General features: G+C 37.9%; 2 protein-coding genes across 3 annotated transcripts in view; one reads left to right on the forward strand and one right to left on the reverse strand.

Moving 5' to 3' along the window:
- tmem266 (transmembrane protein 266) overlaps positions 1–12,447 on the forward strand; it is a 47,645-nt gene extending 35,198 nt beyond the window's left edge. For both annotated transcript variants that reach the window (XM_053487716.1, XM_053487707.1), the window contains 5 exons: positions 601–739; positions 4,542–4,657; positions 6,476–6,668; positions 10,999–11,061; positions 11,601–12,447. In XM_053487716.1, coding sequence (XP_053343691.1) covers positions 601–739; positions 4,542–4,657; positions 6,476–6,668; positions 10,999–11,061; positions 11,601–12,226 — 1,137 coding nt within the window. In that variant the 3' untranslated portion in view covers positions 12,227–12,447. The remainder of the gene's footprint in view (positions 1–600; positions 740–4,541; positions 4,658–6,475; positions 6,669–10,998; positions 11,062–11,600) is intronic.
- Positions 12,448–13,315: 868 nt separating this feature from the next.
- etfa (electron transfer flavoprotein subunit alpha) lies at positions 13,316–27,554 on the reverse strand. The gene is made up of 12 exons (XM_053487729.1): positions 27,464–27,554; positions 24,985–25,134; positions 24,806–24,887; positions 23,447–23,529; positions 20,536–20,635; positions 19,625–19,732; positions 19,379–19,480; positions 19,057–19,125; positions 18,833–18,915; positions 16,473–16,538; positions 14,959–15,039; positions 13,316–13,882 (listed from the first exon to the last, which is right to left on the reverse strand). The coding sequence occupies exons 1-12, from the start codon at positions 27,500–27,502 to the stop codon at positions 13,847–13,849; spliced, it is 999 nt and encodes a 332-aa protein (XP_053343704.1). The 5' UTR covers positions 27,503–27,554; the 3' UTR covers positions 13,316–13,846.
- Positions 27,555–27,991: the final 437 nt, after the last annotated feature.

Consider the following 27,991-nt stretch of genomic DNA (forward strand, 5'->3'; position numbering starts at 1 on the left):
TGTCGTGTTCCTACTGGCTTCATACCGTTCGCCAATCAGCTTCTCTTTCTGTTCCATGACAAATTGTGTAAGATAGCCATGTTTAAAAGACTATTTTTCATTACCTCTCATATTTATAGATTTTTTATCTCCACAATTACGTACAGTCTGTAAAAAGTCAGGTATCATCCTGTTAGATACGATGCTGTGAGCAAAAAAGTGTTCACTTTATCATTAGGGAAATCCTGTAGCCGGGCGTCTAGAAAGAAAATCGGCCATGCTTTCTGGGTAGGAGGGCTGGCATCAGTCTCTCTCATTAATCAAACCAACACTAAGCAACTGTTGGTGTTTGTAAGTTTATACGGGATAGCTGGTAGTCATTGTGTCATGAGGAGGACTGCCTAGTGGGTGAGAACCAATGGAAAAGGGGAAAATAACCAAAACGGGCAAGTTTTTTTAATCACCTGTTTCTATATTAATAATCTTTTAGGCAAATCTAGTTTAATTTTCAATTAGTAAATTTGATCTAATCTCTTAATGCTTATATACAGTAGTTGATAAAATCATTAGTATAGATGCCTGACGTGTGTGTGTGTGTGTGTGTGTGTGTATTGGCTGTAGGTGTTTGATGGTGCTGTGATCGTGCTCTCTTTGGCCCCGATGGTTGCCTCCACCGTTGCTAATGGACCCAGCAGCCCTTGGGATGCCATTAGCCTCATCATCACCCTTCGCATATGGAGGGTCAAGAGAATTATTGATGGTAAGCAGAACTCCTGCACTGAGCTAGTTTTTTTTTTTTCGTTTGCTTTCTTTTCTAGTTTTGTTTAGTTTCTATTTTATAGTTAAATAAGTAAATGGCCGAATTAATGCCTTTAAGTATGTTAGTCTGATCCAAACTGCTAGCCAAAAGAAATGATTCCTGAAGAGGTGCTTATTGTGTCATCTAGTCATCATAACTTTATCTGCCCTTCAATCAATAGGTCCTTCTCGAGCAGCTTAGGCAGGATGTGTTTGATTAAAATTCATGCTGACCTCTTCTGTCTATAGCAGTTAAGCACAGCTTCTATTAATGCATGCGTTCGCAGAGTCGATGAGTCCAGCGGGTCAGGTTTATTCTCCTTCCGCAAAGAGCTGCACAATTAGTCACATAGGACTAATGCAGTTATCTAAGGCTGCAATTTATTACAGGTAATATGTGAATATATGAATTTATGTAGACTTTGTTTTTGTTTTTTTTAATTAACGTATGAGGTAAAATATGCTAAATAAAACATCATCATAACATAATCATTTGGGCCATTAGTAAGCCTAGAGAAATACACTTGCATTTAATAGTTACATATCACAGCTTGAATCACAATCAGGAAATGTGTCCAAATATATATATATATATATATATATATATATTTTTTTTTTTTTTTTTAATCATGCAGCTTTATATTCATACCTTATTTCCTGATACATTCAGTCCATTCTATTCATCAGATCAACATGAAGTCAAAATTCCTGCCAAATTCCAGTTTCACTTTACATACAGACCTACTTGGGAATGAATTACATCTCACTCCTGAGCCTGCCTTGTTTTGCATTACACTTTGTCTGATGTTTAATTTACGCCCATGTCCTGACTTATATATTAGTGTATTAGTTTTCTGTATGGGGCTTAGATTTTTTTTCCTTGCTTATTTATTCCCTTGGTTTTTCATTAAGGATGTGTTCAAACCTGCTTTTTTGTGCATTCATATATCCTGCACCCTGAAGTAAGTGAGTGTTTCACTCAGCAGTGTGTAAATACCAATTTCTCTAAATGCGTCTTTGCCTGCTTAGTTTCACGTTTGAGTTATTGGATCTGTTAAGAAGCGTGGAGTCAGCAGAAAGCGTGTAAGAACAGATTAATACTGTCACCTCTTCACAAGCATGCAACTCTTGCAGTGTTTATTTTCAGGTAGCTGCCAACACACACACACACACACACACACACACACACACACAATCTTGTATTACATATTTATAAGGTTATTTGTGGGTTATTTCTTTGCTTTCAGATTGTCTATTACTGTAGCTCAATAATGCCTACACCGTTACCCCAGCCTCAACGCTCAAAGGGAACAGTCAGTTTTATCATAAGGTTAAAAGTTGTCAGTTTTTCTAACATTATTAAAACATTCGCTCCTCACAAAGAACTAAATACATAGCCACATACCAGCCTTTGATCCTCATTTAATCAAAAGTATCTTGAAGCATGAGGTGCTGCAACGATGCTGTTAGTCTGAGCTTGGTGTGACTTCTTCAGTGTAACGCCCTCCTGTGGCTCTTCCCTGATGTCACATGCAAATACTAAATAAGCCACAGGTGTAGAGTTAAAAATACACATGAAGACATCTCAGCTGGGGGAGTTCAGCTCTGTGTCAGCTGTTTGTCAGGACTGTCACCTGACATTTAACATTCTGTTAGAGGAAAGAGAAATACTTACCCTAAATATAAGTCAGAAATCGGAAATTGTATAAAAACAGAGTGATCACCTTTTACGTGTCACATACTGTATAGCTGTGTATCTATTTTTTGTGATAAACCATAAGAATACCAAAGGTAGTGTGTACGTACAAGTTTGGTCATTGACATAGAAACCGTGTCCTGTACATGTTCTATCCTAGTCACAAGCGTCATTTTTGTACATATACTACATCATGTGGACAATAGTACTGTATTTGGCCAAACCTGCAATGATATTGTATCCAAAAACATATATTTCAATATGGAGTTGGTCCACAACAGCTAATAACAGCTATAACAGCTTCCACTCTTGTAAGAATGCTTTTTACAAGATTTTAGATTATTTCTGTGGGAATTCGTGCCCATTCATTCTGTAGAGGATTTATGAGGTTAGGCACTGATGTTGGACGAGAAGGCCTGACTCGCAGTCTCCGTTTTAATTCATCCCAAAGGTGCCTGATGAGGTTGAGGTCAGGGCTCTGTGCGGGCCAGTCAAGTTCTTCAAACCCAAACTCATCAAACCATTTCTTTATAGTCCTGGTGATGGGACCATGGCTGACCTCTGACCTCATGGCTGAGAGTCCAAGGCTGCCAGCCTGCGTCCAAACTCCCATTCTGACTGAGCACTTATGGGATGTCTCGGACAAACAAGTCCAATCCATGGAGGACCACTCCCTGCAACCCACAGCACCCAAAGGATCCGCTGCCAATATCCTGGTGCCAGACACCAAAGCACAACCCCAAGGCCATGTGGAGACACATCCCAAAATGTCAGAGACACCATAAGGGAAGCCTAAAACTTAGGTGTTTATGACATTCACTATTTGTTCAGAATATTACTGATCCTCTAAAGCTTAATGTTGAAACTTACCACATGGAAAATGTGCGTAATACTCCTACATAAATAAATAAAAAAATCTTTATTGATATGTTTTGTTGGTGAATCCTTTCTGAAAGGGTAACCATCTAGTAACCTATGACTTCCTTCAGAGGAACAAATAGAAGGATACTGGATTTATGGAACGGTGCATTTTTTTTTTTACATCTACCATACAGTCTACACATTCTTCAGAAGTTTTTTGTTTTGAGCCCTTTTAAAGGTGCAATATTTTACTTTTTGTTTAACAAGTGAACATTTCTCTCTCTCTCTGAGCATGTGTGTTAAATACCCATCTAATAATGCATATTTTATCCTTCTACCGAGTCACAGAAGAGCAGTGCTAAACAAAATGCCAGGGGAGGCCATCATCGTCTGTGAGGTCACATTTGGTGAAAATTTAATTAAACCCTGGCAAATACAAACATGGTAAAAGAACAAAAAGCAGGGATTTTTGTTAGTTTGTTTGTGCTGTATATGCACACTGGAGACCCCAAATGATATAATGATGAAAATGTGACATTTGCATAATATCTCGTTCCGGTGCTCAGTAAGGATATAATAACCAAACTATTGGACCAATTCGACAATCAATGTTTTTGTATTTTGAGCAGTGTAGTGGTAACAGTGTCAGCTATATTATATAAATATATATAGTGATGAAAGGGACAAGATTTACTAGGGTGCACAAGTGTCAAAAGTAATGCTGCAGTCCAGCTGACAGAACACAGCTGGGTTGATTTAGTAGGAGGCGTTTGTAGCATTCAGGACATACACGGTGACTGCAAGCTCAGCATTATTGCTCTAATGATTACAGTCTAATTGAGATGCAGAGTAACATGATGGAGCTCAGCTGGTACAGTCACATTTAGGAGCAGCAGGAATTAGTCTGGCCTAAGCTCTAATAGAGCAGTTCAGTCCATACGGAAAAGAGCAGACACAGTATGAGTCTATCCACAGCCATAGTCTTATTGTGTTGTGCTGTGTTTGCTGGGTATAAATGCTTTCTCCATGGATAAAAAGAGCAGTTGAGAGTGTCACGGCATCTAGATAAAAGTTGCTTCTCAGTGGACAGCGTAAGCTGCAGCACCTGGGCCTATAATTGACTTGTTATCGGAGATGTATATTAGATGTGACATATAACAAATAGCCTTTTCTGTTCTCCTCTTTTCCTGTCTTTCTGTGGCGATAGCGTACGTGCTGCAGGTGAAGGTGGAGATGGAGATGGAGCTTCAGCAGTATGAGAAGGCCAAAGCCGTGCGAGAGGAGCAGCTAGAGAGACTCACTCAGATCTGTCAAGAGCAAGCGGTGAGACACACACACCTCTTTTAATTCTTCTTTCCTATTTTATAATTTAAGGAATAAATCACAGTCTTGCTCATGCATTGTGCATATTTGGAGAACATGCACAACATTGGAGAAGTCATGACAAGACTGAGAGGAACAACGTCACTACAGTACATATCATGAAACTGCATATCAAATCAAATCAAATCAATTTTATTTGTATAGCGCTTTTAACAATTGGCATTGTCCCAAAGCAGCTTTACACAATCAAAAGAATTATTTAAGTTCGTATGGAATTTTTGATTTTGTGTATGAATCAAAATCAAAAGTGCAGTGCATATGCACCTGTCCACCAACAGAGGGCAGCAGTGCCACATTAAACCTAAAAGCATACCACTGCTCAGTTTTTTTTTTTAGATATTTTTTTTTCTACAGAATAAGTTGCTGTATTTAAAAAATATATATATTGCAATCTGTTTGTAATTTAAAAAAAATCAATTCAACGTTTTGAGTTTATGTGTACACACACTTTGCATAAAAATCTGATATGCTGGCAATAATTGAAAAAAGTTTGTATTCCCAATGCTTTTCAAGTACATTAACAATAATGTATTCATTAATAATACTGTATTTAACAATTAAATTCACAAAGAGGTTGAAGATGGTTATAAATGAAAATGTAAGAAATTAAAGAACAATGTCACATTCAGAAAGGAAATGTAAACTTTTATGCTTTGATTAAGGGGAGTCTGTCAAACATAAGACACATCCATGCCTTGTTTCGATAAATTACAAATCTTAGCCTTCTTTGTTTTGTCCTTAGGGCGGTCTTTTGCACTCGGCCACGTGTTACATGACTGAGGCGATTGTGCTGAGCTCTCCAGTCAGATAAGAGCTCCCATCTAAGTCCCATCTATTTCAGCAAGTCTTATCTATCCAATCAATATTGAAAGAGCTCATACATCATAGGAATGTGTTGCTTTTTGCTGGGAGAAAAAGACAAATTAGATAATCAGTGGCACGTCCAAACTCGGGCCCTGTAGGGAATTGACGTTACGCTTGTCAATATCAGCATGCAGGTCAGGAGTAAACGTCATTACAGCATTGATTAGGTACAGTGAGTGCTGCTTGATAAGCCAAATGAATGTAAAGGCTCACCTTGGGTGATCTCCAGCAGTGTTACGATAAAAGACATACGCAAGTGTGCATTTGTGACAACATAATTGAATACTGACAGGAAACAGTGAACTGGTAGCAGTTATAGGTCCAGGGCTGGCCTGCCTTTTTATTAAGGCAAAATACTTTTTAAAAAGTCAGTTTAAAATGGCCTTTGAAAACAATAATACAAAAATAATAATAATAATAATAATAATAATAATATTAAAATACATTGAATTTTATTTAGTATTACAGATTATTAAGTCCTAATTAGCGACCACACCATGCATTTGCAATGTAATTAATGTTTGTATAAACACTACAGTTTGTGTAAATTATGCTTTAGTTAAGTACTTTTAAAACATTATATATATTTATATATATATATATATATATATATATATAAAGTCTGATAATTAACTAGATAATATATAATATTTTCAGTATTAATTTTGAAAAAGTGGTAATGTTTAAAGTAAATTAGTATGATATCACTTTATTCTATCTCTGATTATAGATTCACATGAAGTATAACTGAAATAATGCCCCTTAGACGTAATGAATAATATTAATATTATTAATATTAGGGTTAATTTAAGCCCACTTACACCAACACTTTAGTTGTTTCTTTACATTAATGCAGAGTTGTTGAAAACTCATTTTCTGTTTTGTTCTTATTAGTTTGAGATCAGGCAGCTGCGGGCTCACTTGGCCCAACAGGATCTGGATTTAGTTGCAGAGCGCGAGGCTGCTATGCAGATCCACCATGTGTGGGGAAAACAGAGCAGCAGCTTTCAGGAGGTGGATGGTCTTGGACCTGCATCCTCTGACACTGAGGGCAGAGGGAAGAGGAGAGAGCCAGGAGCTCCTATAGGTAATGACCCCAGTGACCTCTTTGTATCTAATCACAAAGCTGCAGGCTGCTGGAGACTTGTTTCTACATAGGTTTCAGGCACACAATAAAAAAAAACAAGAACGGGCTCAAACAGGAACCAACAGAACTTCGGTTTCTTGTTTATTGTTGACAAACTGAATATCAAAAGCCAATAACCACCATTAAATAAGACTAATTAATTAAAAAGATTACATTTAAAAGAAAAAACTAATTACCATGTTAAAATTGTAAGATTGTTATACATTTACTAAAACATTGCATTATTAACCCACAGAAATGGAAGAGGTGTTCAAGTCAAACCGGTAATGAAGCTGTAAAACTGACATTTACAGGAAGCTCAAGCACAGTATGCATTGAGACGCTTCTCTCTTCAGTCATTCCTGTGAACATTTAGCAAATGGAATGCCTGACCCTCTAAAAAAAAAAACAATGGATAACTTGTTCCCAACTTGTGGAAGAGATGCATCTTTCTGTGGGAACTGTACACACAATCATTTACCAACACCACATAAACAATACAGAACCTCAGCTGGAAGTTATTGCAACATCCCCCATACAGTACATTAATAGAGTTCCTGGGCAGTCCAAGTAGGCAGTCCAATTATGGCTCCAAAAACATTTCTAATTGGTGGTATCCAAGCACTAGTAAAACGGGACAGTTTGAACTGGGATAAGTGCATTAGAATAGCTGGGGAATCAAGGTAGCTTTAATTACAGCACACAATGTGGTCCCAGTTCATGTGTGAAAATGACTGGTCATGCTCCCAGAACCACTCACCCCAGATTATAAAAAAGGCTTGTACTGTGGGCACTATGCATGACAAGCCATTACTTCATGCACCTAGCTTCTTACACTGATGCATCCATCGCTCTAAAATAGGGTGAATCTGGATTCATCAGATCACATGACCCTTTTCTGTTGCTTCAAAGGTCAATCTTTTTGTTCCTTAGCAAATTGAAGCCTGTTTCTGGTTAGTGACAATAACAAGTGGTTTTCTTATGTGGTTTTCTTATGTGCTGTTTAGACCCAATCCTGTGAATTCTCATCACATTGTGTGTTTATGGAAATGCTCTTCCTTTTACATAGCTAACATAGCTATGTTTTTTACTGTAGATTTTCTTCCATGCTTCACTGAATGTTTAAGTGATCTCCATTCATATTTTTGATTTTTGTTTCTGAACACATTTTGCCCAAAGTTAATGCTTCAGGACTGTCCTTCCAGGTTTTTATAATGTGTCGAAGAGTTCTTAACCCAGTTCCAGTAATTTTAAATCTCCCTAGGTGTTTGCTTTTTCTGATGCTGCCTAATAATTTGTTCTGAAATGGTGACTTTTTTGGCCAGGGGATGTCCCTCACAAAGGAATTATAAGATAAATCTACCCTTTAACAATGTTTTAGTGTTGCTGAAGCAACTCAAAGACTCTTAGCAACTCTTTCATGACATATTGTTCCATTTATTCCTCCATTCATATTCAGTAAGCACTTTATTCTGATCAGGATCATGGAGGATCTAGAGCAGAATTTTGGGGATAAGACAGGAGAAGTCACCTCCGATTGGAAGGCAGTGCACCAGGCAGACAGACATTCACACACATTTCCACACACATTTTAGGAAAGCCAAACTGCCTACTTTCATGAACATTGAGAAGATGCATCACTGCACAATTTTATTACCTCTTTATTACCTATTCTTTTAACTGCTTTAAGATGGGAAAGTTTACAACATACACCAGTGAAATGAGGCAAAAGTTAATTTACTTTCATCAGACAATGGGGATATATTTGTGGTATGACTCTAAGGGCAATATTTAAAATATCTGTAGTTGGAATTAACCTGTCTGGAAGAGAACACAAATTTATTTTGTCTTCATGAGCAGTGAGACAGATAAATACAGAGGAAAAAAGACGAGAGTTAGAGGTTTCTGAGGTTAACATGTATCCAAATCTACAATTTTATCCCATCTTCATGCCAACAGACTTGCGTAGGAAAACCTTTTTAAAAAAACTAATAGAAGCATCAAGTGCTTTAGGCACCAAGATAATTTAAATAAGGTTTTATGGTTAAAAAAAAAAAAGTCAGAAAGAGTAAAAAACTCAAAACATAAAAATTATGGTTGTACAAATGAGATGTTTGGGATGTCTTGAGGCTCTTTGTTTTCTCCAAAGGCCCTGGAAGCCTTGGTAGGTTACATTAAGTCATACATAGGCTTCATAAAATACCAGGAGATTTAAATTTAAAATCTGGCCACTTCTGCTAGGAAGCTAAAGCTGGGTCATGATTAGATCTTTCAGTAGTTGGAGCTACCCATTTTATGACACAATTAATGTAAAGGTTTGTGCAGGTTAAAAGGTAATGTCTGTTCTTTTGCTCATTGTGTATTAAACGAAAAGAAAAGAGTCCTTCTATGTGCCATCCGGTACATCTGGCGACAGATACCCTACCTGGAGATATACCCATCGTTACCTTTTGTATTACATGTAACTATAAATCAGTAGAGATGGGGGGGGGAAGACAATTAAAAGATGTATTGGGATTCTTTTGTGTGGCGATAAATATATTGACTAAATTTTTTTAAAGAAATTAATCCTTAATTTATGTAAGATTGCATTTGAGGTGGCAATCTGCTGCCATTCCTCTATAATCCTACAGGTGGTGCATTCAAAGCTATTCACACAGCACTGCATCCTCAGCAAATATTTTTTTAGAATTGTACCAATATCTGGGAAAAAAAAAGTAATTAAGATATCTATAAAAACCACGATACTTACAGAATCCCAAAACAAATCAAATCAACACCTGGGTATCGTGATGATATTGTATTGAGTGATCCCTGGTAATTCCCATGCTTACTAATCAGCAATTAGCCTCCATTACCTTGAGTGCTAGACCATAATGTGAGCATCAAAAGTTAAATTGCACAGATGAAGAATTGTGTGAATTAAAAAATTAAATAGTAAACATTTGTCACTGAAGCCACAGAACCCATCATGTTGAATAACAGACAGTGCAGAACGATGGCTATGTTTTCTGCACATGATGTCAGCTCTCATTGCAATCTGTACAGCTACAGCTGACATGCTACACACACTGCTCTGTGCATTGGGCCATGTTCTCCTAAAAGCGTACTCAGATATGGCATAAACATCTGTTCCTTTCACCTGAAAAAAAAACCACAATGGGCAGCAAGCAAGCTACACTCTGGTCCCCAGAGGATTGTGGGAGCAGGACCCCGGCGTGTGGCTTTTTCCCATCAGAAGATCGTCTGGACAAAAAGGGCTGTCGGAGTGGCGCCTGACCCCGGGGGAGCATTCAGAGAAAGATGAGGGAGCTAAAGTAGCCTGAGGCTGTGTGTTTTAGTGGCCAAGTCTTATTCACGTCATAGTGGGAGTGGACAGAACATCCTGAAGACAAAGACCCTCTTTTGATGCATGTTAGTGTGTCCTGAACAAAATAATGAACGTTCAGAATCGATTAGAACATGGGTATGTTCTAGTCATGCTGTGAATATTTATTGCCATTTTCTCTGTCCAACAGACTAAGACTCAGTTGTTTAAATTATTGCCTTGGATGCCGCCTTATTTCCACCATAGAAATTCTTCACATTTCAAAAAAGAAATGGGAAAAGTAAATAAAGAGGGCGATAACACGATCAGGTTTTGACAGGGCATAAAATTTAAAGCCAGATGAACGGCTCAAGCTGTCAGACAGTGAGGTCAAAGCTCAGAGCACACACCACAACACCACGAGGTCATTAAATCACCCGAATCTTCCTCAGTGTTTTCACTCTTTCACTCCCACACACTTTCTCGGTCTCAATCTGCGTGAAGAATAAAAGCAGACAGCTTTTACAGTGTGCGCTCCTCCTTTCTTCTCATGTGTTATTTATCCCAGAGTGATTGTCTTGCTGGTGTTTTAGGCCACTACATCTCTCCTCCTGGGCTACTGTCATATAAATATTTTAAACAGTAAAAAATGAATGGCATAAAGGCACTGCGAGTAGGGTTGTGTCTCCAGGGATGAAGGAGTGGCACTTAGAGAGTGGCAGCCTTCCCGTTCTGCCGAGTGGAATTGTAAACTCCCACTTATCCAGAGTCTGCCGCCTAAGCTCCAGTGCTACCTGGCCTACTCTTTAAAGTTCCACTAGTGTATGATAGTCATTACAGCACTTGAAACCTTAATCATATAACCCATGCATGCTATAAGGAAAATATTCATTTAAGTCATAGTTTGTCTAATATGAAATTAGCTTTAATAATATATTGATGCGTTTTTATACCATGTGAATAATTGCTTTTGTTTTGTTTCAGAAAACATCACTCAAGATGACATGAACAATTACATCAGCCAGTATTACAGTGAGCCGAGTAGTGGTAAGAAAAAATACTGATATGAGCACAAGTCTAAGAACATGACTGGTCCTGCTGCCTGAATGGAAAGGCCTTTTTTTTTTTTTCCCCCCAGTAAATTGAAGACATGCTACGTGAGCAGTGGTTTAAAAAATAAATGAATTAATGAATGAATGAATGTAGTGTGACATGGAGTGTGACATATGTGCTCATCAAACATTTGGTCCCTTTGCTGCTATAACAGTCTCCACTCCTCCTTCCATTAGATATTATAAGGCTGTGGGGATTTGTGCCCGTTTAGCCACAAGAATATTCCTGAGCTACCCTATGTCCACACCCATCATGTCAGCCCATTTCGTTGACCCTCACTTAGGCCCCTAAATTCCAATGACCATGCTGTAGATTATCATGTACTGTGGCAACAATTTGAGAAACACCCACTATTGCACCGTGCTTTAGACTGTACACCATCAGAGCTCATTGCTTTATATGATATTTAGAAGAAAAAAAAATTCTCAGGCATTTTAAAGCAAAAAAAGATTTTGCTCTTGTATTTGTTGCAGATCTTGGGGTTCCAGAGCCAGGCGCACGCATCATAACTACTGCAGCCATAGACGTGCACCTGCCCACCAACCCATGCCAGCTGCCTCCATCTCTGGTGAGCGCTGATGGACCATGCAGTTCAGTGAGCGAGGCTCCCAGCAGCACAGTGTCACGCTCCAGCTGCAGCTTCTCTGCACGTCAGCACAGTGTCAGCAGCCATACCCTGGCCTCTAGTAGCGAATGCAGCTCTACCGTACGTGAGGCCTCCACCTCAGACTACAGCGGCCAGCACTGCTGTCCGCCCCCTTACTGCAGCCCACTGACACTGGGCACACAGGGAGGAGGGCACAATCCTAGCACCGTGGTCCAGGAGCTTCTCTCATCCCTGTCGGAGGACTCGTGTCTGGCCCAGAAGGGCCGAGTGAATCCGCTCAACCTAAAGCTCCCCAGTCCAGCCGGCTCAGCCAAAGCTAGTCCCGAGCTGGAGCACAGGGTCAATATTTATAATAAGAGAAACCAAGAGAGTCTGGCTGTGTTCCAAACCAAGCCGTTGATCCACCTGCAGGGAAATGAGCCATTGCTGGATGAGAAGTACAGACTCATGGAGCCTGCAGATGCTCCAATGACTCGCATGCCAGACACGTAGGGTACGGAGTGCAGGAGCATGGCCACCATCACCAGCTAAAGCAGCTTCCCTCTCTACGTCTCTGTCTCTCAGCCAGCACTGTTCACTTTGAATCCCAGGCTTCTTGCTCTATAGAAGTACCCACTGAGTGATACAAAAATAATTTTGCTTTCAATTGCCTTCTCCAGCGGGGTTTTCCAACTTCATGGTGAGGAATTGTTAGCACATTGTTGGTTCTCTCTCTCTCTTTCTGTCTCTCAACTCAGCAAAACACTTAAACAGTGTGTGTCCCTCCTGCCAAAATTGCACAACCTTCCAGAGCCCAGGGAGAGGCACTTTGGGAGCCATCACTGGAACATTCATCAGGAATTTCCTACTTCAGTGTCCGTCAGTATTCGGTGACCGTCTGAAACCAGCACTGGGACAAAAACACACTTGAGCTTTCAGACAGCCACGTAGTGTAGAAATAAGGCGGGAATACTTGTGATTCTTTGTGTGTTCTTATTTCAGGGTTTGGTTGAGGTTTTGGGTCAACGAGGTAACTGTTTTTATTCGTTATATTTATATGAATAATAACACAATGTACAGTACAGGCCTACTGATCCGACTGCTGCAGGGTTACATTTGATCTATGTTCAAATGTGTTGAGCTGTGTTACTCAGCCAAATTTCTTACCTTTGCCTTTCTTACTGATGCTAACGTTTGTATTCAAAATTCTATGACTAGAGCAAAGCATGGAACTCAAGTATTTTTAAAAACCTGCTTAGATTTGCGTTGATTCGGGGAAGGGGGGCTGGGGGAATATAATATTAGAAGGTTTTTATAAGGATTGATTATTAAGAATGTTGTCATAACCTCCAATGTTAAACCAATCCTTATAGCATGAGCCTTTAAGAATTAAATTTCTGCTTTTTGACTGAGGCTGACAAATCCTGTAAGACATTTTATATAACTGATAATGGGAAAAGTTGCAAAGCAAATAAAAGTTGGTAAATGAATTGAATCTGTTGGTTTCCTGCATTTGTTTAACTGGAATCATGTGGAGTGCCTAAATATTAAAGCTGTTCTGGGAAAACGTAATAAGAAAAAAGAAGAGCAGCCTGTGACTGATTGTTTTGCAAAACAGATTTCTGTTTATTTAAATGATTTATTCCAACATGTAAGTCCAGACTAGATAATTAAATGTGAAATTAGCTTACTTTGTCTAACTGCAGTGAAACGCAGGAGCATGTCCATTAGGGAAAGCAATTTAAAACTGCTTTAAAAAACATGTATCACATTTTTCTTTCATGAAGCGGCCTTTAAATAAAAATCAAACTAAAAATTGACTGTTGAGAGTTGATATTTATTACTTATTTATGGCTAGTGTGTGTCACAGTTACACACTGAGTTGAGGCCAAAATTATAATGCTACTGACAAATTAGATCTGAGATCATTAATATTCTGACCACATTATGATGTTATTAGAAATGGTAACATGACACGTAGACTCCTGAAAACTTTACCCACATAAATAAGGGATTGATGTGTGCATCGTAAAGGAAGAGTGAAATTTCCTAGCTCATTCATAAGGCAAGTGTCCAGCACAGTTACAGATGAGGGTTCTGAGTGTGTTCCACTTAGAAGCTGAGTAATGAACTTCACTTCTTTAGAATCTCAATCATCTCAGGGACAGCCTGTAAAAAAAACAAAAAACAAATATATACATTTAAAAAAAAATTAGGATTGACCTCACAATTTGTAAATAGTTCTGAAAATGATATTAAGTGTATGTACTTAAATCAATTTGAGGTACAGGACTTGCTACAAAATTGGAAAAGTCCAAGGGGGTTTAAAAAAAAAAAAAAAAATGTAAAGCACTGTATTGAAAGGGAACAGGTTTTAGTCCTCGAAGCAGCCAATTTTCTTAAAAAGCTTACCAGCAAAATAGCATCCTTTTAGTTTCTATTAGAAGTTATGCAAAGTACTTGTAAAACAATATCACCTGCATACATCCCCTATATCACTTTTCAGTGTAAGGAAGAGGAGAAAGCCCATCTATATTAATCAGTTATCTGAGGAGTAATCAGGTGTAAACTGATCAGTGGGCAGTGCCCTCTGTCTATCATTACTGATCACTTCCACAGAACTTGGGCGCGCACACACCTGAACACAGTCTGTATAAAACATGCATGAAAGAGGAAGATAAATGCCGCTAGGTTTACAGGCGCTAAACACCCACAACAGACGAGTGCCGGAGTGTGTGGCAACCCTCTGCCTCCTGCACTTGGTATGCCACCGTAAAACCACAGAAGCCAATGGGCCATGTAAAGCACTGGCAAAGGGGCACTGAAAATAAAGGTGAAAGTCTACACCCAAAACACATGCAGCAACTATCAATTACTTTTCTGGTGTGAGAGAGAGCGAGGAGATGCATGTTATGTCTACTTCCCTCTCACTATAATGCACAGGCCCTAGCTCAAGACCAGACTCTGATTAATGCAAGTCAATAATTTACCAGAAGCACATTTCCATTAGCTGAAATAATGCACGCTGCAAAATTTATAAGGGTGAGTTTTCATTGCTCCAGTTTTTCTGCATTTCTGTCCTCTAATTGGAAGTGATCAGGTAAACCTGGCAGCCAAGAGATTAACTGCATGTGCAGTGAACTTAAAATGTGTGACTTCTGGTTGATAAAATGTCCAACATCCTTTTTATTTGAATAATATTGCCGTGATGTTGCTTTTCTTTTCAATTCACAGAGGCATTTTACCTTAAATAGATCAGCCACCAAGCCGAAATCGGCAACCTGGAAGATCGGGGCCTCAGGATCCTTGTTGATGGCAACAATAGTCTGTAAAAAAAAATATAACAGGCTTTAGAGAATACAGCTGGGTGTTTCTTTACTCACTCAGTCATAACATTAAACCCATTAGCAATAAAATCATGTAGGTTTTGGGTTCCCTTGTGCCACAGAGTTGTGGCTCAGCACGACCTTGGAGTGTGCGGTGATGTCTGGCACCAGGGCGTTACCAGCGGATCCTTTGGGCGCTGTGGGTTAAGGGGTGGGTCTTATTTATCAGATTTGTTTGTCCCACACATTCTGTATCTGCTCAGCCAGATTGCGATCTGGGGAGTCGGAAGCCAGCTTCTCTGTGGTATTGGACCAGACATGCTGGCCTTTGAGCCACACAGGCATGGGTGATCCTTGGATGCCCATGATCCTGTCACCAGTTCAATGGTGTATAGTTGGTGATAAATGTTATACAATTTACCTGCCGGTGGTGTTAATGTTATGGCTAATCAGTGTGTAATAAATGACATGGGCCACAAACAAATTGCAAAATACTTGTTTCTCCAAATGACTTTTTGAGCAATAAAAACCTATTACTCGTTGCCAGTTCAAATAAGTAAGCACCGAAACCACAACAGAAGCACATTTGTAACTGATGTTGGACGAGAAGGCCTGTCTCGCCGTCTGCGTTCTAATTCACCCCAAAGGTGCTCTATCAGGTTGAGGTCAAGACTCTGTGCTCATCCAGGTCTTTATGCTTTGTTTTACTACAAGTGAAAGTACCTGGTAATGCTTCAGCATACCAGGACAATTTGGACAATTTCATGCTTTGTGGGAACAGTTAGGGGAAGGCCCCCTTCCTGTTCTAACTTGACTGTACACCTGTGCACAAATTTCCATAAACACACTTCTAAAACTTGTGAAAACCCTTTTATTTCTAATAATATTTAGAGCTCAATGAATAAGGTCAACATTAACGAAAGAATGTATTCCTATCATCACTTATGTTATGGTGGTTTATAGTCACTAATTTTATTTCGTTCTTCGTTAATATGACAAGTGAATACGGTTTAATCATATTTCTGAGGAATAACAAAAACACAGACTTTCCTGCAAAAAAAATTTAAGTTTAAAATGAAGCATATTTTCAAAATTAATTATTTGAAAATAAAGCATGGGAAATATGGTCTTCCAGATACTGAAATACTGTCAGAAAAAAGCTGCACTGACAAAAGACAGATCAGGCAGAAAATGCATGTGAATAATACATGCAGGTAAAAAGCTCCTCCAGATCACATTTAGAATCGCTCTTTAGTTGGAAACGCTGTCAAGGTTAATATAAGGAAAACTTGGGACAGACACACTGGTGTCTTCAGTGCCTACTATTGGGCAACAGACTAATCCAATCTCCACTAGCTAATTATTTTACTGCTATATCTAATGACACGGCTCTGTGATCATTTGCATATCATTATGGTGGTGAATCATCCTACCTTGCTGTCCTTCATTCCTGCAAGATGCTGAATCGCTCCAGAAATTCCAACTGCAATGTACAGCTCCTGAGCAACAAAGTTACACCATAGTCAGGGACTCTGCAATTTGCACCAACACTCGTTTTAATCTGAACATTCTCTTTATGAGTTAAAAAATTAAAATGCAATGGCATCAGCATTCATTATGAATATTAGTATGTTATTTATTTATCTACAGTCAAGCAGGTGTCACAATTCAAGACTTGTGTCAAAACACAGACTAACTATTTTCTATTTAACTGCTATTAACCGTAACATTTTCCCTAAGTAATCAATAAAAAAATAATTATGGTTATCTCTGTATCTTTATTCATTACCCTGACAGTAATGAATTGTTTAAGAACAGAGTAATTAATTTTATAAGCTTTCAGGGCCGACTTAGCCCTTCCCTAATCTGTTCCTGCTCCAGGCAACAATATAGCAGGTACAAATTTGCTGCTCAAAAGCAGAATAATAAATATGACTGCTGCCTGCTACAACACTGTACAGAACAAACAAAGATGTGATAAATGTCCTCTGTTACAAATAAAACTTATAATTCATTCAAAAGTTGTTGTGGTTAAAAAGCTGGTTAGCGCACACCTTCGGGCAACCACAGGCACATATCTGGCACATTGGTGAAGTACCTAGCCACCCAGCCTAAACATTTCTAGAGGCAGAACAACCTTGCTAAGTAATCCCTCAAAAGCAGACTTAACGGGGTGTAGCACGAAGGAGCCCCCACCAGTCCCTTCCCCTCTTTCACCACCCCCTGACCCCTAGGGACGAGCTCTCAGCTTAATGCACTACCCTATGAATATTTCAGTGCTGTTTAATGTGACTGCCTTGCTCTTCCAGGAGCACAGCATCAATTTGTGAACACACAGGCAGACTCAGTCCTAAAAGCCAGGCCACATCCAACTGTAACACAGCCAGGCCAATACAGTATTTTGCTCCAGTCTCTCTTAGTCCAGTCAATACTGAGACAATTGTAGACCAGTCTGAAAGTAAGGTTTGGCTTTTAAACTAAAAAACAATTTGTGTAATAGGAACTTGATACGAGTTCAAAAGAGCATAAAACAAAGGCAATTTTAGTTAAAAACAAACAAAACAATGATTTATGGGGAAATAATAGTAACCACTTGCATGTCTAGTACTAATACATTGCCTAGTCACCGCTGTGGGGAGCTGTCTGACAAGTCAGAGTTTTTGTCTGTTTGTTGGTTTGTTTATTGGGGGAAGCAGACAAACAAATGTAAACAGTTTCGTTAGTGAATTTTTTCCAGACTAGGTGAAGCCAACTCTACATTCAACTGTAAAAGGCCTGCTGGAAAAATCTTCCCACCCCCATTTTACATTATAATACCACTCTGCATTAAGCACAGACATGCGTGCAAGACTGTTTTTAATCTTGCACTCCAGCCTAATACCGCGGGAGTTCCTCATTCCCTAATTTCAGTTTTTGTTCTACTTAAAAGCAAATTAAATTTTAAATAGCATTAGCGCACTGTATCAGGGTGAATTCCATAGTGACCAGTTGTGTTTTTAAAAACAAATCTCTTTAGGGGCTGTGTTACATGTCCCTATCCAATCTTACTCAGTTAGTTTAGTGTCAGATCTGCAACATAGACCAGCTCAAAGAGGGCTTGTTGTCAGAATGTACTAAGGCAGAAGATGAACACAGTAGCTTATACAAGGCTATTTAAAAAAAATTGAATGTTTTTAACCAGATTAACCATATAAAAATCACTAGTAAACTAGATTTATTTTAATTCCTGGTCAACTAGTTAAAAAATAGTTGAACAAGCCCAGTTTTAAATATTAAAATCACTTGAGCTTTCCTTCATAACGATTACAAACACGCAAATGCTATGGAGCGCCGGACAAGCATGTCAAAACATATGGTGAACTGAGTTTGAATCTGGGTTGCCTGATTTGAGCCGAGGGCAGACATTTACAGCAGTCTGCTCCACTAATGGCTCTGGTAAATCATTTAGGAGCCTGAATGTGCCATTAACTACATTACGGCAGCTCCATGCTGCACTAATGTGTGGATAATGACAGTTGGGAGGTCCCACTTGAACCAGATAATGGAAAATTAACCTTTTTAAAAAGCAACAAGAATCTGTCTTTATCCGACTACAAAAAGACTGTTGGCTCAAAAGTTGGAGCAATCCATCAAATACTTCAGACAGCACTATGAATATAAAGAATGATGCCTTCTGATGGAGTTTGGGTGAATTATCTTTCATGTTTACAAACGATATGTACGAGAATTAGGAGTCTTTTGGAAATCAGTAAAAAGCAAGTTCAAGTTTTCTGCAATTAATTGTGATACTTACAGGAGCTACAATCTTTCCTGTCTGTCCAACCTGCATGTCATTGGGGACATATCCAGCATCTACTGCAGCTCTGGAGGCACCAACTTGTGAAATAAAGAGTTTATGATGTTCATTTTATGCTCAGAAACACACATTAATACTTTGTACTTTGGGGGGATGGGCAATGTCAAAATTATAATTTTCAGTGAAATCATGAGCAGTCAGGAAAACATTACTCTACTTACCAGCAGCATTTAACTTGTCAGCCAGGTCATAAAGCAGCTTGAAGTTTTCACCACTCTTTAGACCTCTGCCTGTTATGAGAGACAGAAGGCAGACAGCCATATACTATAACATAGTACTGACAAGATTATGACTCGTGTCAAATCAATATGTGCTTGTTTTTTTTAACCTATTGATTGACCGCGCTCAAAAATTATGAGTAATATTCAGCATCATGACACACACTTTAGTTTTCAATTGAATGGGTAGAGACCAAATGAAACACACTCATCACATCAACTGCCTCCTATTAGAATACACTTGTTCTTACGAGGAGCCTCTTACCTCCAGACACAACAACCTTGGCACTGGTTAGCTCGGGCCGGTCACTCTTGGTCAGATTCTGCTCCACCCACTCAGTTATGCCAACAGGAGATGCAGGAGACACTAAAACAGCAGCAAAAAATCTCTCTTACCATAATACAATCAAACCATAATTATCAAACTTTCTTCAACAAACTAATTTAAATTGTACTTGTACTTTATGGTTTCTTATGTCGTACTTGATCAGGTGGATACTAGGCCAAGTACCTTGTTCTGATGTCGCACTACCTCCCTGTTTAGCAGCTTCGAAAGAGGTCCCTCTTACAGTGAAGACCTTGACTTTCTCATTACACTTGACAGTGCTAAGGGCATTTCCTAAGGCAAACACAATACAGAGATTGGACAGTTTTCCACTTTGTCATACAATATTCTGAAACACTGCACATGACGAATAAAGGAGCAAGTTTTTTTTTTTTGGTACGCTACTACAAAGAATGCAATCGACAATTAGCTGCGAGTTTAAAAAACTGGCAAGTCTCAGACTACAAACACATTTACTACAAATGGCTCATTTATATTATTTGCAAGGAAGCAAACAGACAGGAATAAAGACAGCACTTCTGTTCCTCTAGCTAATTATCAATTTTATCTGTTTAACATATTTGAACATTCCTAGGAAATAGCACTTATGGAAAATTTGCACAAACTGTAGCATTGCAGACCAAGTTCACATTTAATAAATGGCCATTTAAAAATTATTTACGGTATAAAGCAGAAGCCCTAAATGAAAAATGTTTTAAGTAGATTGAAAAAATGAAGTACAAACATACTTGCCAAAAGATAAAGTGTTAAAGAGAGCATTTATTGCACATTCTTACGCAGGCTGATTTCATAAGAGACTTTTGGGACATAATTACTAAAACTCTGGTTAAAAGGGCACTGAGAAACAATTTTTTTTAAAAATACTGATTTTCAGTGAAAATGTGATTTAATACACAGGAGTGAGTCACTGGTTACGTATTCTTCCAAAAGTAGTAAATCACATAAGCAAGCACAGAAACGTTCATGTGAGAAGAAAAAGAGAAGCATGATGTGAATAAGAAGACATTCAATACACATTATGTAATTAACATGGAAGTTAATTAAACTTACTAAAAATCATACAATTTCAAAGTTACCTGCATAAATTGTCCTCACAAAAGTGTCAGGGGATTTGACCTCAATGATGTCAGAGATTGGAGCAACATCCAGCTTGGCAGCCACTCTGGGAAGAAGATTCTGCAAAAGATACAAAGTAAAATTTATGCTGGAGAAATATTACCTTCACATTTAAAAGAAATTACTTAAACTAGTGCTGTCAATCTATTAAAAATTTTAATGTAGTTAATCAGTCATAGTCTGTCATTAATCACGATTAATCTAAATTTAAAAACACTTAGATTTACTTGTATTATAACCGTGCAATGTAAAAATAAAGAAATGCATGACCAACTGGTTATATACAGATTATGCAGTTTTATAATATTTCAATCATTAACATTTAACAAATGTCAATTTAAAATCTCTCAAATACATGCAGTGGCTGGGAAGCATGGGGTGTGGCAACCCACGGGCGACGGGCCTCGAACCCGGATCCCAAGATGCGCAAATCAAGAGTCTAGACCCTTAGCCACCTCAGCCACCACTCCCACATATTACAGCTAATGCATTCTTGTAAAAATAGTTCCTCTTGAAGGTAACTCGAGCACAACTTTGGTTTTATCCCAACTTTCAACTGGAAGATTTTTTATAATGAATCTTGCTGTCTAGCACACATGGTGATGTTTCCTTAATCCTTTTATTATCTGTGCTAAAGGCGTCATCATCATGTTTTTCACAATAACGTTATCTTTCTCCTTTAAGCTGCAATGATCTACGTGTTTTACTTATTATTTACAAAGTACAAGCTGTTGCTCTTTACAGTGTTTGATTTAAAGCATTCCGAAATGGTTATGAAGTGTTGATACCGAATTGTTCATATTGATCTACAGTATACTAAAACAAAGACTCTTGCTCCTAGGCAGAATTGTTTTATGAAACCTAATTTTGACTTTTTTTTGGCTTTGGCACAACACACAATGTTTGGAGTACACAACACACAATACTGCTCATAACCCTGAAAATACAATTAAACCCCAAAAGAAATAAGCATGGTGGTGGTACCTCTATTAAAATTGCTCTGTATTTAGTTCTATTCGTTTTTTTTATGTTTCTAGTTCTTGATGATAAAAGTATCATCAGGAACTAGAAACATTAAAAAAAATTAATAGAACCAAATACAGAGCAATTTTAGAAGAAATCCTCTAGTCTAGTTCTAGTCTTCATGATCCAATAGAACCTAATGATATAAAGCATACTGAGATGGTAAAACATTAACTGTGTTTGATTGGTCCAAGCATATTCCAGACTTCAATTCATTAACAAAAATTGCTGTTTAAGCACTGTCCCCATCCGATCTGACAGTCTTAAATTATTTTGCCAAGAGGGATGAGCAAAAACATCAGTGTCCAGATGTGCAAGTAAACTTCCCAGAAGACTTGGAGCGGTAACTGCGGACAAAGGTAGCTTTATCAAGTATCAACCCCTGCAGTGAACACTTGAAACCAAAAAATGTCTGTCTTTTTTGGTTTAATTACCTTTATCAAAAATGATTTATTAGAGCATGCATAAATCAATGTGGCAAATGTGGAAAAAAAAAATTGCAAAAAAAAGTCCAGTGGGTAAATACTTTTGCAAGGTCCTGTTTTTTACTGGACTGACTTGTCCATCAATCAATTCACCAGCAGGCAAAGTTGGCAAAATAATAAAAAGACTGAATGGTTATTGTTGTATGTTACTGCAAAAATGATCCATATATTAAATGTATAGCCTGATCTACTGTATATCGAATCATTAGATTTATAAAGATTTAATATTTATGGAACAAATAACACTCCACATTTATGGTTCTATCATGGAGCAAAAAATACAGGGTTGGGGGTGTGCAATGTGCGAAAACGGCCATGATCTTGAGCCTCAGACAGAACACAAACATCCTGTCTGAGAGAAGAGGAAAAAGGTCTGGATGTGAAAAATATCAAATAGTGGTACCTCAAGTGTTTCATATAGTGACATAATGAAACCAAATCCACCACTTAAAAAATCCATCATATGAAATACATCTAGCCAGTGAGGAATTTGAGACTAATATATCTATTTGGTCTGGGGTTACGCTACACAAGATACTGTTAAATGTATTACAATTGAATTTAAATACCATTAGATCTGCCGGCTGACAGTTTGGCTGCAGAATGACAAATCGCTGTGTGTATAATGGTGGGCTGGGCTTCACTTCACTTACTTCAGACTTCTCAAACAATTCAGAAAGAATAAAGTCCAGCACAACATTAACTAGTGGGTGTCAGAGTTGAATCATATCCCATTTATACTCCATAAAAAAACCCATTGAGAATAACTACAACGTCTCAGACCAAGTGATACACACTGAATATTAGAACCTACTTGACTAAAGAAATGGCACGTGAAAAGACTGAAAACAAAATGTAGCGGAGGTTAGCGGAATTTAATAGCAAGTATGAAACATGCCAACTGTACAGCAGAAACACTTATCACTCTGAAATAAGAATGAAAGTATTTCTCTGTACACTGCATCGTGAAAATGATCAGTGTAACCCATTCATGATTCAAAATCCATTCAAGTCAACCCCTTCGAAATTGTAAAATCTTCATAAAACACTCCTAAATTGATTTTCCTGTGACTTGACAAATTGTAGAAAGGCTAGTGTTTTGTTGTGTTCAATAGCAGGAACTATTATTGTATATGAACAAAAAGGTTTTCTTTTTTTTTTAAACATTTTGGACCGTCTTACTTGCTTACAGGTTCACAACAGCACATCCTACAATGTTTCATGCGATACTTTAGCTCATACTATACATTCATGTTTTAATACATCCCATTTATGAAAGAAAACAAATGTTGCTCCCGTGAATGTCACTTCACAGAACGCTGGCATTTCTAGTGCTCATTAAAACCTAATAAGCATTAATTACCTTCCCAAAAGCAGATGCTCCAGCACAGATGTGTGTAAAATTAAATTGTTGCTGGGTTGCCAGGATGAGAGGTGTCAGCTCCTCTATGGTGAAGAAAGAAAAAAAAAAGTGAGGAAACAAACCACATTTTACTTTGAATCCTCAAAAAACCCGATAATTATCAAACACTCTCAATGGTAGAATTTATCATTTTTAAGAAAAAAATTAATAAATAAATAACAAACAGTAGTGCTTCATTCTGATGATATTCCACACTGCTTAATAGAAACAAATGTACAAAAAAGCCAGTATAGTGTTAATGCATGTCTTGAAAATAATACATAAACCTCTGGTGATTTATACTCTGGTGATGCTATGTATTAAATTACCAATTCATTCATCTTCTATACTGGTTAAATAACCAGAACTTGTTTGTTCAAAACTTGTTTGTGTCAGTGAAAAGCCAAGTAAAGCAAGTTAACATATTTTTGTAATTTTTTATTTTTTTTTGCATTTTGTGCAAGATTTAGTGAAGACATAGTACCATGGGTTCCAAGAATGTTAGCAAGCACGATAGCAAGAAGAAAAGGGAACCGCTTTCAGTTTTGCTTTTAAAGCAGCCGGTGCCAAAAGGTATCATAAATTAAGGTTAAGTGAGGTTTAATGTCTATTTATGTCATATACTTAATTTAAATGGCTTTTGCAAATGCTTGGATTGTGTTATTGGTATTATCTGTAATGTTTTGGGGGCTGAAAATAATTCTGCATTAACATTATTTGCAATGGGAAAATGTGTTTCTCAATACGAATTTTCGCCTTAAGAACTCACTCTAGAACAGATTAAATTTTTATGTTGAAGTACCACTGTACACGTTTACAGTTTACAGTGTGAGTTTCTATGAAGCTCAGGTTTCTAAATGAACACTGAGCTTGGGTCTGTGTGGAGTTTCTGTACAAGTTATTCTTTTTTGCATGCGTTTCCACTAAAAAAAAAAAAAAAAAAAGGCAATGCAGATTGGCTGCAGGAAATTAGTCCTAGGTGTAAATAAGTATGTGTGTATACAATGCCCTGTGTTGGACTGGTCTCCCAGTGTTTCTGGGATAAAAGCCCAATCCCAACCAGTACAAAATGTTTTGCGAAAATGAGGTGACTGAATTACTCAGCCATCTGGGGCAACACAACTGTTGGAACTACATGTGAACATGTACAGTACCACTTCTGCCTGTGTGGAACTCCCCTGCATTTATAACAGTTTAGTGAAGCTAAAAACCGCAACTTGACTGACAGGCAAGAAGATTTCACAAAACAGTTCTGACTTTATTACTTGTTCTAATGCAAACAACATGGCTTTTCCTTGATCCTGTCTTATAATATTTTACCTGGTAACAATCCTTTATAGACATCATGCTGTGCAACCAGAACCTTTTTCACACCCTCAACTTGTGAAAGCTGCTCTGCCACCTGCACACAAACACATTTAAACAGACAGAGATTGAAAAACAGACATTTAACCAGCGCTAACCAATCTGCGACCAGATCATCGTCCATAATACTGTACCTTAGCACAGTTTGTTCCAGCCACGAGACAGGACACCTCCCCACCAAGTTTGCTGGCTGCTGTGATGGCATTGAGGGTGATAGGCGTCAAGGTCTCATTGTTGTGCTCCGCAACAACCAGGGTACTCTGAAACCTCTGGATCACGCATGACTGTGGGGAGGAAGGAAAAAAACAGTTTGCCACTAAAACTGTTTAACAATTCTGCTGGTCATTTGTTGATTGGTGTTGTATTTTAATTGTTCCTGTGAAATGTGCCACACTGACATCACAGGGACATCCTAGCACAGTTACAATGCTGTTAACCAGAAGAAAAACGTTAAAAACCCTCAAACATAATCGCAAATTTGCAACAAGTCGCAAAAGGACAGTGCAAGCTTATTGCCTTGCCAATCGGAGGCTAAAGTAGGGACAGTACCAGCCAATCAGAAACTGGAGGAGGGGTACATTCTGACAACTTGTTTCCGACTGGCACTCTTTGATGCTCTATATCCGTGTTTTTATTTTTATCAGAATAATACACTATAACAACATACATTAAAACTAAAATGCATACTACTGTCTAAACAGAGAGACATGTACAAGTCTAATTGTGATATAACTTATTAACTGTATTAGTTAATGAAACCTGACATGTTGATTCAAAGCCAAAGTTATCGATATTTGTCTCCGAGTGGCGCAGTGGTAAAGTGCTTGTCCCATCATCTGGAGATCGCTAGTTCAATTGGGAGTTAGCATATTAAGGTTGAGCAATAAAACCTTTGACAATAAATTCTATATGGAAAACTATGTAATTAAATTCAAACTACCTAACAAATTCTGTGATATTTAATTAGTGCTGATAAAAATAGCAAATCATATAAATGAACGCATATGATTATAAAGTACTGTAGTTAGCCAAGTGTCCAAAACAAACAGGTGCTATTTATTACTCACTCACTCGTTCTTTATACAACTTATCCTGTACATAGTCTCAGGGGGACTCCCGGCATAAGAGAGGGTATACCCTGAACGGGATACCAATTTATCACAGGGCACATACTCACACTCTACGAAAAATTTTAAAATTACTGAGTAGTCTAATCTGTATGTCTTTGGATTGTGGGAGGAAACTGAGATGTACTAGTGGTAACCCACCAAGCACAGGGAGAAAATGCAAACTCCATGGAAAAACACCTTGGAGGTGCAAGGTTACAGGGATAACTAATAAATAGCGGCATGGTGGTTATCATTAGTTATTTTTGTTAAGATTCTGTTTATGTTCAACAGCTTTTAAGTCATTTATTTTAAGGGTTCTAAAATAAGGAAACTTTTTTTACTGAAAAGTATTTTTGTTCAAAGGTTAAAAATCCCATGTAGCACTTTTTTTTTTTTATATTTACAATGAATGTTGGCCAAACCCCAGCCACTGGATGCAGTGAAATGAAAAAAATGTTTCATTGTGTGAGAGAATCATGATTAGTTCCCATGGAGAATTAAGAGACAGATAGACAGATCTTGGATCTATCATGAAGAAACTTGTGTTTCCCATTTTAGCGAGAACCGTGCAGCCCTATGATGCTGAACTGTCAGCAGCTAAACAAACTGCATAGTGTTTAAAACCAACATTTAAATACAATAACCCTTTTTAAATATTAAACTATTCATACAGATATACAGGACCGTGTGTATATGGTGTTGGACACGTTAAGAATGCAATGGAGCTTGAGAAGAAAGTGAAGACGCAGGGTGTCTGGGTATATCAGCACGGCTATAAATGGCTGACAGTGACAGCAGATATAAGATAGCTGTCCTGGATGTTACTGGTTCAGTCCAAATCAAAGCAGATTGAGCTGATAGCTGCTGATCAATACTCTGATCAATAATCACTACAAACGGGAAAATGACGTTATCCTGAAACTATTTAGCCACGTTTAATAAACCAAGTCAGTGTTAGGTCTTATAACAACAGTGATATTTTATAAATTAAATAAATAACCTTTACGTGCGATCAACAGCCAACTAGATGACTGACAAGATCGCTTATATTTTTGTATAAATGTCTCATTATATTAAGTGATTAATAGGGATATTTGATATTCCCTGTTTTCAGCGTCTGTATTCATACAGGTGAAGGAAATGTCGCGCGCACAGTGTCACTCAGGTTAAATAACTAGGTGAAAGGTTAATGCTAATCAAGTGCACAGCTACAGCGAGTTAATACTGCAGCCTCGTCACTCCTTCTGTTAAGTAACACAAAACGACAAACATTTCAGTTTTATTTGAAACACATGTATTTTTTTAATGTAATAATCGTGCCCCTGTTATGCAAGGTTATACGCTGTTCGCTAGCTAGAGCTGTTAGCGGGGAATGCTAACACTCATTCAAAGTCCCTTCACAAACGTAAACTTTACGGCTAAACAACAAACTGACAACGTATAACGTATACAAAGTTCCCGAACCGTAAGCAGCACATAACACTGCGCTATACGTGGATCTTACCAACGTCCTGAGGTTTGTCTTGGTGATAGCTTTGAGCATGATGGCAGGAGAAGCAATAAAACTCTCTCACACACACTGTTACCAAGGATTTCCCGCAATATCTCGCGAGAATACATGTCACGTGATATGCACCGCTTCCGTTTGTGAGACACGCCCACCTCTAAAACCTGGCTCATTACTTCTTGGCTGTTTCTTATTTATTATAACCAAAAAATAATATTTATTGTATATTGAGTTAAAATAAGACGAGGAAATAAAGTAGTACCTTGAGTCGCGCGCACAGATAAACCTAGTTTTATTTTACTTGTTTCTACTGCAGCGAAATTTATGAAAATAATAATTTGTGCATCTTTTGGACATCCTAGTGATACTATACTACCTTAATTGTTTTTTTTTGTATGTGATCATGTTATACGTGATAGGTTGTAATATGTTATATTTTTATTTACACACACACACACACACACACACATATATATATATATATATATATATATATATATATATATATATATATATACTGTACAC

Source organism: Clarias gariepinus, chromosome 2, assembly GCF_024256425.1.
Source record: "Clarias gariepinus isolate MV-2021 ecotype Netherlands chromosome 2, CGAR_prim_01v2, whole genome shotgun sequence".
In the NCBI taxonomy this organism is placed as follows: domain Eukaryota; kingdom Metazoa; phylum Chordata; class Actinopteri; order Siluriformes; family Clariidae; genus Clarias; species Clarias gariepinus.

Bases quoted from the DNA above. Each gene is read 5' to 3' on its own strand.
- etfa (XM_053487729.1), bottom strand. From the start codon at position 27,502: ATGCTCAAAGCTATCACCAAGACAAACCTCAGGACGTTG. The intron at 19,481-19,624 runs GTACTTGGCCTA...CTGCTGTTTTAG, and splicing joins TAGTGCGACATCAGAACAAG to TGTCTCCTGCATCTCCTGTT. The intron at 18,916-19,056 runs GTAAGTAGAGTA...TTATTTCACAAG, and splicing joins TGACAAGTTAAATGCTGCTG to TTGGTGCCTCCAGAGCTGCA.